Genomic DNA, 19473 nt, shown 5'->3' with positions numbered 1-19473 from the left:
ATTTGAGGGGGGGGGGTCTGACTTTTTGTGACGCCGTGTGACGAAGGGGGGGGTCAAAAATCGTCCAAAATCGTGTGACGTCATTTATGGACGGCCCCTAAGGCACAATAACTTGAGCATGCAATCTCGTAACATCGGCAGCAGTACGTGTGACCAAATCAGTACGTGTGCTGGGTCTGCACATCAAAATACTATTTCTGTTTACGGCACATGGCTGCTCACCCGCCCACCCACCCACCCGTGTAAATCATTGGTATGGACTGGTCAGAGCTCAAGCGACAGACAAACCGGGAAGCAACTCGAGGAGGAGAAGAAGAAGAAGAGTGAACGCTGCACGGCACCGCTCGCTCTCTCTCTCTCTATTACGCATTCAAACCTTGTTCTTGATTTTCTTTCGTTGTTGTTGTTGCGAAACAATGTGTTGCTCACGCCAACCCTCGTCACACGCCCCTTTAGACCAATGCCGAGCTTAAAGTGTCCGCTTCGTTCTACGTCCGACGTCCGCGACTCGACGAGTATCGGCAATCCCCTTTGAACCACAAATCATCGCAAAACCTCACCGGGGCGGGCGGGCGGGTAGGCGGACGGGGGCGGGTGGTGGTGGTGGCGGCGGTGTCCGGACGCGGAACCCGGCGGACTGGATCGGGTACGTAACGTGGCGGAGGTGGCCTCGTGGCACGCGAGGAAGTGCCGAGTGGGTCAGTCGGCGCTGTGTCTCACACGCAGGCGATGCTCCCCGTGCTGTCCAGGTGGAGAGTGAAAGGCAACGGGGTGGTGCGGTTGTGGCCACGGAACCCCGAACTGGGGACCCAAAAAGTGTAGCCAACGCGGAGAGACTCGCATAGAGAGATGCACAGAGACTCGTAGAGATACACAGACTCGCATAGAGATACATAGAGACACACACACACGCTGACACATTAAAGACAAGGCTACGACATTCATGCAGTTGTGGGCATGCAACCCGAACTGCGGACCAGTATAATAAGCCCAGAGAGACGCGTAGAGACTCCGAGATACACAGGCACTCAGAGAGATACACAGGGACACACGCTGACGCATTAAAGACAATGCTACGTTCGTGAGATTGTGGCTAAGCAGACCAGACAATAGACCGGTATAGTAAACCCACTTGGGTCTGCGCTCCTTCAACGGCAGAGGAGGAATTATTGCAGAACTCTTCCACGAACTCCTCTCGTCTCTCTGCTGAAGCCCTCTCGTCGTGGCCATCAGCAGACCTCGACATTGGACATTTAGCTCGTGAAGATATTGCTGCCGGCAAACGCGAGAATATAACTTATGCATGGGGGATGATACGCCAGTGGCAGCGGATGAGTTTTTTTAAACAAACAGTTATTGTACCTGTACACAGCATTCCAGTCCATCCGTGTATGGCTCAAGGCTGCATCAAGTGTGCTTTGCTCCCACGCAAATAACTCTGTTATTACAAGATTACACAAAAAGTCGTTGATCTAGGGCCATGCGTTCATGCGCATTAACTTGGCAATTGGATATGTGCATCTTCTTTGGTTCTTTCGGTAAAGTCACGTAGAATGAGAATAAAATAATAAATTGATAAATAAAATAACACAATAATATTCTCACGACGTTTCGGCCCCTTCACCTGACGAAGGCCGCTTGTGTTGTGGCCGAAACGTCGTGAGAATATTATTGTGTTATTTTATTTAATCAATTTATTATTTTATTCTCATTCTACGTGACTTTACCGAAAGAACCAAAGAAGATGAATCCTTGCAGTCACGAAAGCTTTCAATGGATATGTGTAGTCAATGCGAAATGCTCGAATAATAGGGTCGATTGCATTATAAAGTGTAATTCATGGTGCCAGTGCATTGATGTTAAGTGCAATACATGAGTGCTGTGCCATTATATGCAAATGTGTTGGAGGTAAGATGGTAATATTTCCCGGAAAAATAAATCGAAATTAAGTGTTAATACAACGGTGATAATGAGGGTGACATGGGCATGTATCTGTTCGTCTTGCGCGAAGATTGTGTTGCAGTAATTTTCGAGGGATACAATAATTTTATTGAATGCTACATTTGGTAGGTGAGTGATTGGGTTGGTAGGTGGTGATGCATACTACAAATACCGTAACAAGAATTCAACACATTCGTCAATAACACTGCCATAAACACGAATATAAAATTCGCCTGTTCATTAAGTGGCCCTTCAAAACAAGTATTAGAATGACAGTGGTAGATACGGTACTATACCATTAATTTGTATTTGGCATAAAATGCAGATGGTTTTAGCCAATGTTATTAGTCCACAGAGATGTTACCATGTATCCAGTTGTTGATGATTATCGTCTTCATTCGTCTGTCACGGCATTATCGAGGCAGTACCTCCATAATGCACTGACATTGATTGTACCTGCTTCGTCATGTGAATGGAAGTTACATTAAATCAATATCCCGTGATGAAATTGTGACAGTGTTACATGGTGGCGTAATTTTTTTGCAACGAAAAGATGTGAAGCTTAAGAATAACAATGATGATGGTCACGAACCAACCACAAATTATGTTAAGTTTGTTTAAGGAACGTGAGAACGTGGTCAATCTCACGTTTTCTGCTTGTACACCGCCGACAGGGGAATTCACGTCAGTGTCTTTGTTCAACTAAACATTGAACCAATTCTTCACATTGATCTGGTGCAATGATACAACTATACGATGTTGTTTGTTTATTGATATGTGTGTGTGTGAGCTGCTTTACCGGCACAGTACGGCGCTGCATGCAATGACCGTAGACTTTGATCGACAAGTCACTAAAAGATAAGGCAGGATTCTTTGTTTATTATACTCTGATAGGAACCCAGTTAACGTGGCACGGTGGACCATATGTACTCTGGAGCGCAGTCTGTTTATGACACACAGCACTTCCAGATAAGAGTGCATTTGCTGACTGCTGCCAAAAAACCAAACTGTGTACAGTACTTACTACAAACTGCATTATTCAAACAATGCGAGTTCAACACCGACGAAGCTTGGAGAGCTGAAGGGCATGCAAAAATAACTCACAAACACCTTGTTGTGAAATACCCAACGCAGATGATCCCTGGGTTTGATCCTCTTCGCAGCTCATGGCCCACGCCCGAAACCGCATCCACTGCACAAATCACGGCAGCAGATGCGGATACCTGATGCACAAATGGAAAATTAAAAACTCTCCAGTCGTGTGCGACTGTGGTCATCCGGATCAGGCCCCACACAGCATATAACGATGCAATTCCCGATCCACAAATACGAAGGAGACATCACGGCGATACACTCCTGACGCTGTTATCTGGGCTTGACCACCTGAATGTCAAATTACAGTTGTCGTGCATTATTTAAGTTGCCGCTCTTGAAATTAAACAAACATAGGTAAAATCAAAACATGTAGAATGAAACAAAATGCTGTTAAAAACAATACACACAGTATAACGTTAGTTGGAACGCTATAATTACTATCCATGTGTAGAGGAGTATTGTGAGTAGCCAATGAGGGGGCAAACAGAAGGAGGTGATGAGAGCAGGTTGACAGTCAAGGATGACGCAACATCACGGGTTACGCAAGGGGCTTCGGAGAGCACCCTCGGGAACAGGGGCGAGGCCGAGCTGGGGGGGAGGAGCCCCTCAAGGGGTTCTTAAGGGGGAGCCCTTGACGAAGGCATGGTCGTCGTGGGGAGCCAGGGTAAGGATCGGCTGCCAGAGGTTCTCTCCCTCCTCGTCGCGGAGCGGTGTTGGCTGAACCCCCGTTCCGGGCAGACGAGCGGGAGAGCCCAAAGGGTAGCCGAGGGTAAGGCCCAAATAGTACTCTGTGTCCAGGGTAAAGGACCGAGATAGAGTGCACCTACACTGGTGTGAGTTTAGGATGTCGAGTGTGACAGTGATTTAAAAAAAAACGGCAACAGCCGTTATAGTACCCCTCGTCTCCGCGTGGTTCTACTGCACAGTACTCCTATACATGTGTAGAGGGGTACTGTGAGTAGCCAATGAGGGATGAGTGTAAGGAAGGCCGAGTGGATGAAGAGCTATACGAGGCCAAGGATGACGTCACAGGCCACGTAGGGGGACGTTTGGAAAGCACTTTCCAGAAAGTGGGTGGGGCCGAGCTAAGAGGGAGGAGTTACCGAGAGGGTTCTTAAGGGGGACCACGTGAGGGACATGTGGTCATAGTCGGGAGCCAGGGTAAGGATCGGCTGGAAGAGGTCTCTCTCCTCGTCGCGGGGCGGTGTGGGCTGATCCCCCGCCCCGGGCAGACGGGTGAGAGAGCCTAGGGGCAGCCAAAGAGATCCCGATGTATATAGTTATCCCAGGTCCAAGTGAAGGACGGAGAATTAGAGTGCATCTACACTGGTGTGAGTATTGGGATGCGCTGCCAGCCCTTATAGGATTCCTCGTCTCCGCGTGGTTGGACTGCACTGCACATGCATCACAAATGGACAGGCCACACCTTGACGCGTGTCTTTTTTACAGACCGCACGCGGACATGTATTTTTTCTCAGTTTCAGTCCACAATATACTGCCCAAAACTGGGCAACACAAACAACGTGTGTCGAACTTCTTTCGCAATGTACGTAGCCAGCCGTGCTAATCGGAGGCGCGCGAAGGAAGGACACCGAAGGAAACGCAAACAATGAGCTGCAAGCGCGTGTGCATCATCGGCGCGGGAGCCAGCGGCCTCACTGCCATCAAGTGCTGCCTGGACGAGAACCTGCAGCCCGTGTGCTTCGAGCGAGATGACTACATTGGGGGCCTTTGGAATTTCAAGGTATGGGTACCGAGTCCTGGCCCCTGCAGATAATCGAGCATGGGTTCTCACAATGATAATCACGGCGCATTCATTTTTTTTTATAATTTTTTCATTTTTCATTTATTAGGTATAACCCTGTGAGCCATGTGGCTCTTGATTCGGGAGCATGGGTCTGACATTTTAAATAATTAAAAATGAGCAACCACTTCCGATTAGTGAGTGATGTGGGGTGGTTACTGGTTATATTATTGCTAGGATCCGTGATGTTTTCCCCCTACTTTGTCATGAATAAACAGAGGGACATTCTGGTGGCGAGATGTTATCTCCCTCACCTTTGGAGTTCACGTGATCTCTCTCCCCGTGGCGGTCGCGTCGATTTTTCTTCTGATCCTCTGTTTTTTTCCTCCACATTTTAGAAACATGCATTTAACGTATTTGGTTGCTGTACATTTCCACTTGATTAGCCATTTCGTTGAGCTATCGTTGGTGGCCAAGTCGCTTCTCAAAAATAGCTATCTATATAGCTCAGTGGGCCTTACCTGGTAAAATAAAAAGTAGTTTAATAGATCTCTCTCACTGACTGCGTTGGGTAAACCCGTCAACAGGAACAGGTTCCAGAGGGACAGGCGAGCATCTATCGCTCCGTGATCATCAACACGTCCAAGGAGATGATGTGCTACAGCGACTTCCCCATCCCGGCCAGCTTCCCCAACTTCATGCACAACTCGCGCATCGTCGAGTACTTCTGCATGTACGCCCAGCAGTACCAGCTCGAAAAGTACATCCGGTACAAGGTACTTGGCGGCGGCGTTGGCACGTTGCACCTGCAATACAGAGGTGGTGCGTTCGATTGGATGGACTAGTGCGGCAATTGAAACAATGGGCAAGTTTTTTTTTTATCACTCCCCCCCCCCCTCCTCCTCTATTCAACCGAGTAATAATTGGATACTCCACATCGAGTTGACCAGCAAGTCGCGTGTGTTGGGGTAGAGTGTGGAGTATACTCCCACCTCTTGTAAGATGTCTGGCCGGCGTGTACCAATAGTCGAAAACATCCTCTAGAGGAGACCCTTCTGCCAGCTTTGGTGTGTGAGCATTTAATCGTAGGGCTGCACCGTTGCCGTTCGTCAAAATGTGCAATGCATGCATGCATGTTAGAGATCCCGGCAAAGCAACCATCGCCTAATCGTCTTTCGTACGGCTGATGTGGACGAAGAGCAACAACTACAATTTTACATTCAGGTGGTCAAGTAAGACAACCGCGTCAGGAGCAGCGGAGTGTATATGTCTCCTTCGCATTTGTCGATCAGGCACTGCGTCATTATACTTTGTACGGTCTGTTCTGGACGACAAAGTAAGTCATGATGGCCTAGCCCTCGTGAGCTGTCCGCATGGGAACGTTGTCGCGGGGGGCGCAGCATCGGCCGCGTTTGTGTGCTTCTGTCGGACGCTCCGCCAGACGTCCGTGAAGAGCGTGAAGCGGCGCGAGGACTTCGACACGTCAGGCCAGTGGGATGTCACCGTGGTGACGGAGGACGGGACGGAAGAGTCGTCCGTGTTCGATGCCGTCATGGTGTGCACCGGCCACCACACGGACCCACACCTGCCCCTCGACTCCTTCCTCGGTACGTCCCTTTAAGCCACCATCCGCCGGCGACAGAAAAATTAATCAGCAAGTTCGTCAAGTGCTTTCCGATGTATGCATCTTTGTTGACCTTCTTTCGCAGCGTACGTAGCCAACCCTGCTAATCGGAGGTGCGGGGGAAAGATAACAAACTAAACGCTAACGCAACTGTAAAGAAATTCGTTTTCAATCTAAATGATTTTAAAGTGCATAGCTCCAGTGGCGTCCTAATATCGGAAGCATGAGCGTTCCAGATGGCCACAGGGGTGCATCTGAAAGCGCGAGATGCAGTGACCGTCTTTGTTCCATGCGGCACAGGCCAGAGATGGCTTGGTATGCAGTTCAAGGTGTGCAAATGAAATCCATTGTTTTGATTAAGAATGAATAGTTTTTGTATAATTTACAGCCATATGGGTCTTTGGGGGTTACTTTGACCATACTTCATCAGCATGCCTCACTTTGGCCATGGTCTCCTTGGAGTAGGGGTGGGGAACATCCAGCCCGCGGGCTGTATAAGGCCCGCGAAATCATTTGGTGTGGCCCTGCCAAGGCAACCGCAGGCGGGACTCGAAATTCAATCAATCTAGGATCAAACCTGGAAAAGCAGTTGCGAGTAGCAACATCATCAATACCAGCTAACATCACCACACGCCTCACCAAAGAGAAGCAGTTCCAGCCATCACATTAGGGGTGAGTTCATAAAATGTTTGACCAAATATAACGGGATAATGTTTAAGTTGATAATTTTGTATGGCCCGGGAATGATGTTAGAAATATCCAAATGGCCCTTGGCAGAAAAAAAGGTTCCCCACCCCTGCCTTAGAGGGTCTGATTGTACTCACGCCCTAGAGGTCCCGTGAAGTAATTTTAACCGGTGCTGTCAGTGGGCAAGTAACCCCATGAGCACGGCTGACGATTCAGCGACGCGTGAATCCACCGACACGTAGATCCTCGACCGACGCTGATCATATGCTGTAAATCCATCTCACCGGATTGGTGGCACAGTGACGAATCATCCTCCGCGGAGAGATGAAGCAGGTAGAGAACTGGCGATACCCAACGGGACATTTCACACCTTCCAAGGTGTAGGAGAGGACTTTCGCCTACCTAAACAACATACATACAGGGTGTTTAAAAAAATGTTTAACACTTATACGGGACTATCGTTTATTAATGGGAAAAGGACGGATAATACTACACTGTAACATGATAACAAATGTAATGTTAATAGCTTCAAAACGTCAAAGAGTCGACACGTGTTCGCCATCGTTGTCAACGCACGTGGCCTGGAATCTTCTCCAGGTGGTCTCCAGAGCCCGGAGGCAGCAGCACATGTCACGTGGTGTTGTTGCAAATTGTCAGAAGTATTAACTTATATTCTTAGCTCTTTCGGTATTGTCACGTTGAAGGGAAACAATAAAATAATAAAATATATAAAACAATAAAGTTCTCACGACGTTTCGACCATAACACAAACGGTCATCATCAGGTGTGAAAACCAACGGCAAGAAACAATTGAAAGAAGTGGCGGTTTGCATTTATTTATTAATTTCTAAACGGTATTTGTATTTATTTATTATTAAAGGTGTTTGGATTTATTTTTAAAAACGTTAGCACCACGGGCAGCGATTTGGCAGTTTGTTTAGAAGGACGAGTCCATCTATGTTCTGAAAAGAGGAGGGGGGAGATGAAAAATTAAAAATAAATAAATGCACACCGCCACTTCTTTCAAATGTTTCTTGCCGTTGGTTTTCACACCTGATGATGACCGTTTGTGTTATGGTCGAAACGTTGTGAGAATTTTTTTTATTGTTTTATATGTTTTATTATTTTATTGTTTCCCTTCAACGTGACTTTATCGAAAGTACTAAGAATATGAATTACTGCAGTCACGAAAGCTTTAAATCAAAATTTAAGTGTTAACTTCTTTTTTTAAGTACCCTGTATATACAGAGTTTTCAAGTTCAGAATCAGAATCTTTATTTAGACTGGAGGGATCCTGAGGGGCCGTTAGATGTGACCCGCTGGAAAGTATTACGGATCCAGGGAACTTCGAGAAAACGGATGAGATAGCTAAGGTATATGCTCTGCGAGGTTGAGCACGCAAGCGTTGGCAGTGTAACACTTAGCGGGCTTTCGCGACCAATATTATTCATAATAAAGGTTTTTGGGTGAGATCGCGTAAGGATAAATGTGTCGAAACCCTCCACCACCCGACACGGCCAATCACTAAGGGATTTGTCACGTAAACAAAACGCCAAATCGTTACTACTTCGGCCCACCGGTGTGTTGGAGAGGAAATCCACAACATTTACAATCTGAGTACGACGTTTCGCTGGTAATTATATCCAGCATCATCGGGCGATTTGCAAGCGTTGTGTTGTTCTATTAAACGCAACCCCGCTGCGTTGAGAGCAGTGGGGTTGCGGTGTGGGAAGGGGCGTACAGGCAAATTAAAATCCGCCCCTCCCAGACTTTGTCAAGTCCAATGTTTGCACGGAGTATAAAATTATAATGATATCGTTAGTATATAGATATTTTTTTCGGTATTCACACCATTCCTATAGCACAGTAAGGCATTGCAGCGTTTCACAGATGAGCATATAGTCCGCAGCAGTTTGCTAGCTATCTTGTATTTCTCTTATCTGTTATTGTTGTTTTTTTTGTTATTTTACTGCGATGTTGTTTTTGTTGATGCAGCCCGACTTAAGAGCTTCTTGACTCACAGGGTTACTTCTAAAATAAGCTGAACTGAACGTCTTGTAAATCGACACAGGCTGGAATTCCAGCCAGCGAGATCCCTGGGACTGCCCAAGGTGCCCTCCGAGTAGGGGTACTAACGTTTGTCCATGCTCTCCGTTCTCGTCGAGATGTGCAGAATTTTACCGAGATCGTTTTAATTTCTCATCGGTGCTTTCATTTTCAAGTGGGCTTGGCCAAGACACGTCGCTTAATAGGATGTTGGCTGATGGACAAAAATAGTGACAGAGTGGTAGCCAAAGAATGAGAACAGAGGAGATGTAAGCGATGACATCAGCTCGTTGAGGAGCGTTACATCGCAGTACTGTGAGAGATGATCATGGAATGGGAAGGCCGTCATCCAGCAGGGGACTGATCATGGCTGATGCTGATGATGGCTTTAATTTAGTGAGTGCAACAACCTTTCACCCTACGATATAATCATGCCTCCTGAGGTTAATTCTGGCGAGTCTTTTAAGACAACGGGGAATCCTCTTTCTGAGCATTTAATATTCCAGCCCGGATGACTGTCATGTACCGCGTGGAGGAATCATGAAGCACTGCATTGGCCTGGCGTGGCTCGTATTATGTTCCGCATGGCAGCTCTCGAACATTTGAGCAATACCAAGGCCAAACAGGTCAAGGATTATTGACAAGAGCACTGAACATCTTGCAATTATATTCTTGGTTCTTTCGGGAAACAATAAAATAATAAAAATATAAAACAATACAATTCTCACGACGTTTTGACTGCAACACAAGCAATCATATTCTTGGTTCTTTCGGTAAAGTCACGTGACTTTACCGAAATAACCAAGAATATGAATCACTGCAGTCACGAAAGCTTTAAATCAAAATTTACAAGCAATCATCATCAGGTGTGAAAACCACAGGGATGATTGTATGTATATCTGTGCTATTGCCTCTGTGCATGGTAATTGTTGGGTTTTTTTTGTCTTTGTTTTGCACCTGCTATGCATCTTATTCCAATACTTATTATTGTGTTGATTTAATAAATTTGATCCGTGTACCCCGTTTAGTCTCCCGGCGTGGCAGCTGCAACAATTGTCAAGTTTCTTAAATCGCCTGACCTCGATCCACCCAGCAGGATACAGCAATGGTTGATGCCACAGTTGGTCAATCTATGAAAAACTGAACAAAACTATTTCTTATTTTACCAGGTAAGGCCCACTGAGCTACCTAGCTCTTTTTCAGAAGCGACCCGGCCACAAATGATAGCTCAACGAAGTGGCTTATCGCGTGGAAATGTATAGCGGCCAAATACTCGAAACACGTGTCGATTTTAAATGTGGAGGGAAAAACCGGAGGACCCGGAGAGAAATCCACGTCACCATGGGGAGAACATGCCAACTCTTAATATACAGGCATTGGGGTCGGAATCGGACCCACAGCCTCCTGTATTCAGGCGAGATAGTTAACATCTCGCCATCATCGTGGTGCCCCTCCGGCAGGTGGGGTCAAGTGTGAGTGCTGCCACGTCTTCTCAGATGTGTGGCCAGCATGAAAGTGGAGGCCAAGTACCCTGGAGAACAGTGGTTCTTAACCTTTACTGCAGCCTTGCGCCCCTTTGGTTCTCAATAGTAAAAACAAAACCGATATAATGTTCATTCATAGGTTTGATGAAACAAAGTAGTTGTACTCACTTGCCCGTGCTTATTTTGTGTTTCGATTGATTTGCCTTCTAAACAAATATGGCCATGCCTCACACACCCAGAAAGAGCATCTCGCACCCGCAGGGGGGGTGGGGGGGGGGGTGCGTGCACCCCAGGTTAAGAACCACTGATTCAGAAGGTCTCTCTGGAGCTCCCTTTAGTGGAGGCCCTCTCATCGTCAGTGGCGTGAGCAGGGTAAATTGCACCGCTGCAACTGTATCCGCACCTTTGCCCCCATGCTGGTATCATTTTGTAATCACAGATCTCCCTTGCTAGAGAGATGCGATTGTCCACTGGACTCTCCACTGCTTAAACATTTATTTCTGCGTACAGCCATGCCTCGCAGTGCTGCCAGGGTACACTCCTTGGCTTATCGCTTGAGCATGTGGGAGGCTAACAATACTCCCAGCTACTTTAATTACTTTGCAGTGGCAGCACTTGGCAGTCCTTCAAGGTTAAGGTGATCTTTCAGAGTACAACTATTGGATAGTGGCCAACACAAACTAAATCAACTTATATTGAAAAGAAAACGAATGTAAACCTGACTTTGGCTGTTCCATGAGTTTCAAGATTTTCACCTTGGTAGGGCATGCATAGTGCCCCCTGCTGTTATAGAGGGTCATGCTCTCTAGCTCCGAGACGTCATTGGATGGTGCAGCGTGTTGTTCATCTTGATGTCCGACGTTTCGCTCTCTTCTTTGGGGAGTGCCACTTTGGCACGTCAACATTTTTTTTAATTGTGTAATCAATTCGGTAGCCTCTCTGGCTCACCCTGAATTACGGCTCACTCTGAATTCCGGCCCACCCTGAATTCAGGCTCTCCCTGAATTCCGGCCCACCCTGAATTCCGGCTCACCCTAAACTATTCCGGCCCACCCTGAATTCCGGCTCACTCTGAATTCCGGCTCTGAATTCTGGCTCATCATTCTGAATTCCGGCTTAACATGAATTCCGGCTCACCCTAAACTATTCTGGTTCACCCTGATTTCCGGCTTACCCTGAATTCCGGCTCACTCTTAATTCAGGTTTAACCTGAATTCCGGCTCACTTTGATTTCTGGCTCACCCTGAATTCCGGCTTAACCTGAATTCAGGCTCACTCTTAATTCAGGCTGAACATGAATTCCGGTTCGCCCTGAATTCAGGCTCACCCGAGACAGGCGTCACGAGGTTTTTCTTCTCTTTTTTCCACTTTTGGCCGCAACATTTTTCCCCTTGAAGGCATCGAGAAGTTTGGTGGCCGGTACATGCACAGCAAAGAGTACAAGGACCACAAGCCGTTCGAAGGCAAGAGGGTGATGGTGGTCGGGGTCGGTAACTCTGGGCTGGACATCGCTGTGGAGCTGAGTCGTCACGCCTCCCAGGTGAGCGCACGGATTGTATCCAGGGTGGCGGCGCACGACCGCAATCCATCACTGCGGAGGCGAGGGTTGGCGGATCGCACGTGACGTCACGGAGCGTAGTTGGGCTGTCATACCCTGGCTCGCCAGGAGGCGGCAGTGCTGTACAACTGAGAATGTGAACTCCAGCTGTTGCGTCTGCATGGGATAGAGCGTTTGCCCTCTCACATGCGTGGGTTTATTCCAGGTACTCCGGTTGCCTCCCTGGTGGTGTAAACGCTCACTAATTGGTTGAAAGCATCTTAACATACAGAGAACTGAAGTGCAATTGTTCGCGCTGGCTCACGTCTTGGCAGCCTGTGGTTCCTCAGCGATTGTAAGATGCAATTTGCCCGAATAACGCTATGTACAAATAATTGATTTGTAAATTTGTAGAGGGAGCCAACAGGGGAAGGAGAGAAGAGAATGAAGGGCATCCGAAGGCATGGGGATTAAAGGGGAAGGTTTTATGAGGAGAGACCTGAAAACAGAGGGAGAGAGAGAGAGGGGTCAAGGCAGAGTTGCCTGGAGAGGGATTTTCAGAGGGTGTAGGGCGGGAGGGGCGATGTATCAGCTAAGAGAGTGGCCATCGATAGTGGGGGGGGGGCAGTGGACCTGTGGAGCCAGGAGGAGGAGGAGGCCACAGTCCGTTAAGAGGAGGACGACCCTGGGAAGGAGAGAGGGACAGGAACGCCGGCAACATCATTATTATTCGCAGACCTCTGTCGTTGCCAGCGTAGCGACACGTGCGTTGCCGGTCTCCCCCCTGCATCGACGGTCGCCCCCTGCGTTGCCAGGAATGTATGCCAGCGACGGCGTTCTTTCGCGTGGCAGGTGTTTCTGAGCACGCGACGAGGTGCCTGGGTGATCAACCGCGTGGCGGAAGGTGGGAAACCCTTGGACATTGCGTACGTTCGGAGGTCGATGGCTGCCATCTTCTCGTGGTTGCCCACGGAACTCGTCAACGGGATTGTCGAGCGACAACTCAACGCTCGCTTCAATCACAGGGACTACGGCCTGCAGGCCACGCACAGGTGCAGGAGACGCAGACACGTGGCTGGCGTTAACGAGCGAGGCACCCACCTTGCACCGCAATTTCCCAATGTGCACGGCAAGTGCTCGTTCAACGCGGTAGAGGTGCGTTCCTGAATAGTGCCGCGTTAAGCGATGGACGCGCCGAGCAAAAACAGTTTCCCCCCATGAATGATGTAATGATAAAGTTTGGCGAGATACGATGTACTACTACGCACACCACACGGTGAAATGGCGGGGCGTTACTGTATCGTTCCGTGTACCGTATCATACCGCTCAGCAGCGCAGCTGAAGAAAGTAGTTTGTCGTTGACTGCTCACAGGATTCGTTATGACGGCACGCGTTCCGCGTTGTGCGAAAAGTGTTCCCGAATGGAAGCACCGCGTTGCAGCGAAAACGCGTTGTGGTGTGAACACCGTGCGTTAAGCGAGGACTTGCCGTACATCAAAAATGGCCAAAGGTATTTCCTGATCGCATGAGCATTGAGGTGGTGGCTCATCGCTTGTCCATGAGCCTGAGCCAGTGGTGGGAATTCCACATTCCCATGTGGAGGCAGGTCTATTCACTATTTTTTACTTCCACACGAAGTTGGTCTGAGTCAACTTCCCACCCCCCCCCTCCCACCAACCAGAATTCAATGATGATCTGGGATTGTGACTCCACGTTTCAGGTACAACGGCCAGCACCCGTCGATCAACGACGACCTCCCCAACCGCATCCTCTCGGGCACGCTCACCGTGAAGCCCAACGTGGCGTCCTTCACCGAGTCGGGCGTCGCGTTCGAGGACGGCACGCGGGAGGACATCGACTCGGTCATCTTCGCCACGGGCTACACCTTCCGCTACCCGTTCCTCGACACCGGGGAGCCAGGCCTGCTGCCCGTGAAGGGCAACCGGGTGTCGCTCTACAAGTTCGTCTTCCCGCCTCGCCTCGCGAGACCCACGCTCGCCGTCGTAGGCCTCATCCAGCCGCTCGGGGCCATCATGCCCATCTCGGAGATGCAGTGCCGCTGGGCTACTCGCATCTTCAAAGGTGAACGTTCCCCCTTCCCCAGCCCCCCCCCAGCACAAACGCGCGCTCCGTCGGCGGAACGCGGAGAGTTTCCGCCTTGTACGCGCTGGGGGTCTGATCAACGCCGGGCAGGCGGGGTGGGGTGGGGGGGGGGGCTTCTGGGGCCGCGAGGATCGTGCAGCTTTGTTGAGCTGTCATTAGTGATAGCCAGATCGCTTCAGAAAAATAAGCTAATAGTTGAGTTTTCGTTGTATCTTTCTTTTTAAAGTGATTTGTTTAGCTTTCCTATACTTTGCACTCCGAATCGTGTTTTTGTATTTGTTGTTGCAACATTCTAACCTGCGCCAACTGGACATCTGTGGAAAAAGAGCTTTCTGGCTCATCGGATTACTCCGGTATAAATATTCTGATAAATAATAATAATTGACATTTGTAAGGCAGACTTCATCCGTAGACCCCAATGCATCGTGTATGGAAAGCAGGAAATAAGCAGAACCAGCTGGCTAATGGCCAGAACTAGTGGGGGGTAAAGGCCAGTTTAAACAGGTGAGTTTTCAAGAAAGACTTAAATAGCTCTACCGACTCTGTCTTATTAGCAAAGGCAAAGAATTTCAAAGCTTGGGAGCTGCACTGGCAAAAGCCCGATCACCCCAGGAAATGAGCCTTGACCTCGAAGGCGATCAGAAGACCTCAGGGAACCCTGTTGGAGAATAAAAATGGATCAGCTCCTGTAAATATTGTGGGGCTAACCCATTGAGTTCCTTGTAGGTCAGCAGCAATCCATCTCCCGGCACGGCAGTTGCAAACAAGGGTGCAGGTTTCCTAAATCCCAGTCCGCCTCTGTCCACCCAGCAGTGTAAATGGATGCGCCACAGTCGAACGATGGGTCGCAAGTGGTGGAGCGAAGTGTGCGGACTCCCACTTCTTCCGAGACATCCAGCCGGCATGGCAGCGTTGACCAAATAGCCTCTATAGAGGAGCTCGCTCGAGTCCAACTCCAGTGGGGAGGCCCTTCCACCACCAGTGGTGCGGGCGAGCACCCGCGAGGCTTCGTTCACAATCTTCTCTCCATCCGTCTCCATCCCTCCGCCTCCCTGTGCCCAGTCCCGCTTTTCGGTCCTTCTCCCTTCTTGCACTCCTCCACTGGAGTCAGTTTTTCAGTTTTCAGTTTTATTTTTCAGTTAATTTATTTGGTATAGCCCTGTGAGCCATTCGGCTCTTGAATCGGGTGCAACCACAATAAACAAAAACACGAACAAGTAAACATCTTAAAGTGACTATGTGACTGTGCAAACAGAAAATCCATGAAAAAAAAACAGCTAAATATTCCTGAAAAAGCACCGTACACCAACGCTCAACTTCCACCAACGAGTCAACTTCCACTGTAGCTGAAGCAGTCCCCCTCCTTAACCCTCCTTTCGTTTCTCTCTTAAAGCCTCACCTCCTCGCCATTGCCCATTACCCTGGCCGCTCCCCTCCTTCCCGTCCCTCCCCTCGCCTTTCGTGACCCCCACGTGCCCTCTTGTGGTGACTCACTCATCGCCCCTGCCATCTAAAATGCTCCATTCTTGTTACCGATTTCTAAACTATGTAAGGAGCCTTGAGATAAAGCATTCTATAAATACAATATAAAATAAGATAAATTAAGGGCTGCAACATCACCACCTTTAGGGGCTGTCGCCTCGGCGCCTCGTACTTTTCGCTAACCCCCTCTTCGGCTGCATAAAATAAAATGTAGACTGCATGATTAAAATGCGATACTATTGCACTGTCATTAATCCTCAATATAATTTGGCAAGTGTTGTCACAGCGTTGCTACCTAACAGTTTTGTGCCGCAATAAAAATTAGTTGTTGTTCTGTCTTCACAATTAGTAGACCACATTTCATGGCTGGAAGTGGAATGACCAAGGTGACTGACGATGTAATCTCTGGCATGGGGACGTGCACGGGTGGCGGTGGTAAAACGGTCAAGGGAAGGATTTTCATTTACAAAAGAGGGCTGCCCCCAACCCTCCCCAAAACTACAACAGCTTTGAGCCCCCCACGAAACTAACCCTGTCACTGACACATTGACTTGCGTCGAAGGTCTGGTCGAGTTGCCAAGCATTGCCGACATGATGGATGACATCCGCGCGCGGAAGGAGTCAATGGAGAAGAGGTGAGGGCACGCAATTTGGTTTTATGCTCGTCAAGTGACTTTTCCCTTTAAGGCTTCACAAAATTCCGGTGGCTGTTCACGGAAAGATCATCAGCAGTGTTTAGCCAATTCAATCAGCTCTAAACTTCCAGCTCTGCAAGTTTGCTAATAGTTTTGTTTAATCAACACACACATGTTTAAGACGGCTTTTTCGCCAAGATTTATCGTTCAAAATAACCACTGCTTTAAAGCTGCATTATGCAGGACCTCCACAATGCATAAAACATGTTTGTAAAAAACAATATATTCTAAGTATTTGTCACTTTACGTTTATTATTGTATGCGGATTCATTTTTAGCGGTTTCGGGATCTCACAATAGGTTATTTTCACATTGTGACAAATGCGAAATTTTCTTGGCATTTATTGAAGAAAACAAATCGATATCTATCAGCAGCAATGGGACAAATCGCCAAAGCAGTGACTTTCATCCATTTTTCTCCCGAGATATGAACCAGGCCAAATATATTTTATAAAGATGATATAATCGTGCACTTCAATGATCTGCTCCGAAATCACTTTTTGATTTGTCCCACACAATAAAAATGTTTACATCTTTACACATGAATTTAACTCGCCGAAAATGAAAAAAAACAGGCTCAAATTATTTTAAAATCAACGTCCAAACCGCTTTAGAAATTGCATCAAGGGATGCTGCCCTGGTGGAATGGTTTAGTGCCCACGTGCAATTCCGAGGTAGCGCGTTTGATCTCCCGGCGCGGCAATTGAAAACATTTTGCCACGTTTATAAAATTCCCCCACCTCTGTTCACCCAGCAGCACAAATGGGCACAGCGGTGAGTCAGACTCGCTAGTCGCATGTGGTGGGATAAATTGTGAGAGTCTCACACCTGAAGTGTGAGTTCTCACACCTGACTTGAAAGAGTAGGCCAAATATTGCCTAGAGGAGGGGCTCTCGAGAACGCGCTGTAATCGATGCCCTTCTGCCAGCAGTGGTGCGAACAAGCAATTGCAGGGATGCACCGTTGCCACTTTTCCATTTTTCTTTTTACCTGCAATTGTGTTAAGCCGCTGTGCAGAGGTGCAGACGCCACTACATTCCCGCCCCGTAGGTACGTCGCCAGCCAACGCCACACCATCCAGGTGGACTACATCGACTACATGGACCAGATCGCCCAGCAGATCGGGGTGAAGCCCAGCTTCCTGCCGATGTTCCGGCAGGACCCACGCCTGGCCCTCAAAGTCTTCTTTGGGCCCTGCACGCCGTACCAGTACCGCCTGGTGGGGCCGGGGTGCTGGCCGGGCGCCGCGGAAGCCATACGCACGCAGTGGGACCGCATCGTCGCGCCCACGCGTACCCGCTCCATCGACAGCAGTAACACAGAGCTCTTGCGGCTGCTGATCAAGATGCTCATTTGCCTTCTCGTCGTCGTGGCCGTCGTGGTTCAGTTCTTTTGAAACGCAAAATCGCTTCCCGTCTCGGGAGTCAGCCCTGCGAAAGTCGGCTGATAATAGGAGACCGATCGTATCGCAGCTGTAATCGATTTGTTGAAAGATTGTTGACCGATTCAAGTCCGAGAACCGACAGTGGCGTGCGGATAAGCGATGTCCTGGAAAAATGTTAACACCAACAAAAAGGTCTTTTCTAACAAAAAACATTTGGAGAGAAACAATATTGCATGGAGTGGTTGGTTATGATTTATCACCAGAAACACCTATTGCAATAATTTACAATATAACAAAAAAATCATCATCATGCTATCAGTGCTTTATTGACATGTTATATTCATTACCATACCACTAGGGAGATAACTGGAACCTCGGTCCACACTTTCCATAGGAATGTGGGATTACCAGCACCGACTCTGGGCTGCAAAAATAACTTTGGCAGATTCTTATGTGTGTCGGAATTAATGTAAATGCCACTTATACAGTGCTGGACTTTGTTAGTCTTGCAACAATGATTTACGTAATCAAAATATAAAAATGGATTCGGGTTAGTATCAATTGTGAAGTATACTGCAGGTGTTGGGGTAAGGAATATCGGTATGTGAATGTGTATGTGAAGATCGTCTTATTTTGGATTTCTTTGGTTTGGGACAGTTTACATTTTTGATGACCAATTGTAATTTTTTCACAAATATAAACACATTTTATATGGTAATACATACAAATCAGTATTTAAAAATCGTTGAATTGCAGTACTATTATGTATTGTTTTAATGGGAAAAATAACAATAACTAATTTAAAAAAATTTGCTATTAAAAACGTGAATTAATATATTTCGTCACTTTCCCCAATTTCATCCTGAATGCCATCACCATCATGTCATGAGATGCAAAATCCACCAGAACTCTCAAGAGCACTGCGGAAGCAGCTGCCGAAGAACTACTGCCGAGATTTCTTCAAGTGACCTCTTATCCACAACTTTACGACACCATTGTATTGACAGTTAAATAAATTATTTTAATTCTTTCAGCTAGCAACAAAGAAGCACAAATCGAATCATGGGTTTTGTTGTATTCAGACATCGGTGACTTGAGAACCTAGTTTAAGTCGGGCTGCGTCTAGGATTCAAACCCAGAATCTCAGCTGTACCAGCTCTGCACTTGTTAACAATAAAAACCTTAACACATGCCTCAATAACACTGACCCTACAAGAAAAAAAAGATGTAACAGGCGACGTTCTGGGCAACGGCCCTTCAGAGCACATGATCAGTACTCACCACTGAGCAACCTGGTTACTTCTGCTATACATTTTTAAGCAAATCAACTAATATTTTCGCTCAAATAAAACACGTTTAATGGTCTTCAACATTATTCATTTTTGAAAAAAAATTGGATTTGTATTCTGATTAAACAAAAGCCACAATGACCGGCATTGGCTTGAGCAAGGGATTGTGAAATTCTCTCTGCTACAACGCATTACCACCCACCCACGGTTTGGCGTGGCCACAAAAAAATGAGCCAGCTCAAAACGTGCCGTGAAAACGGTTGAGAAGCACTGCTCTAGAGGACATTTGGCCTACTCTTCCACGTTGGCCAAACATCTTGTAATGGGTGTGGGGGGGGGGAACCAAAACGTCAACCCATCACA

The 19473-nt window shown here is 47.7% G+C and overlaps 1 protein-coding gene across 1 annotated transcript; it reads left to right on the top strand.

The window, feature by feature from the left end:
• Window positions 1–581: 581 nt before the first annotated feature.
• Window positions 582–19013, top strand: LOC116944901 (flavin-containing monooxygenase 5-like). Its single transcript, XM_032958795.2, has 9 exons — window positions 582–646; window positions 4591–4780; window positions 5368–5556; window positions 6222–6387; window positions 12019–12161; window positions 13011–13210; window positions 13879–14240; window positions 16306–16378; window positions 17488–19013. The coding sequence occupies exons 2-9, from the start codon at window positions 4646–4648 to the stop codon at window positions 17831–17833; spliced, it is 1614 nt and encodes a 537-aa protein (XP_032814686.1). The 5' UTR covers window positions 582–646; window positions 4591–4645; the 3' UTR covers window positions 17834–19013.
• Window positions 19014–19473: the final 460 nt, after the last annotated feature.

Source organism: Petromyzon marinus, chromosome 22, assembly GCF_048934315.1.
Source record: "Petromyzon marinus isolate PM22_M1 ecotype Great Lakes invasive population chromosome 22, UKy_Petmar_22M1.pri1.0, whole genome shotgun sequence".
Lineage (NCBI taxonomy): Eukaryota > Metazoa > Chordata > Hyperoartia > Petromyzontiformes > Petromyzontidae > Petromyzon > Petromyzon marinus.
The sequence above is the reverse complement of the archived record's forward strand: the minus strand, read 5'-3'. Positions and strand labels throughout refer to the sequence as shown.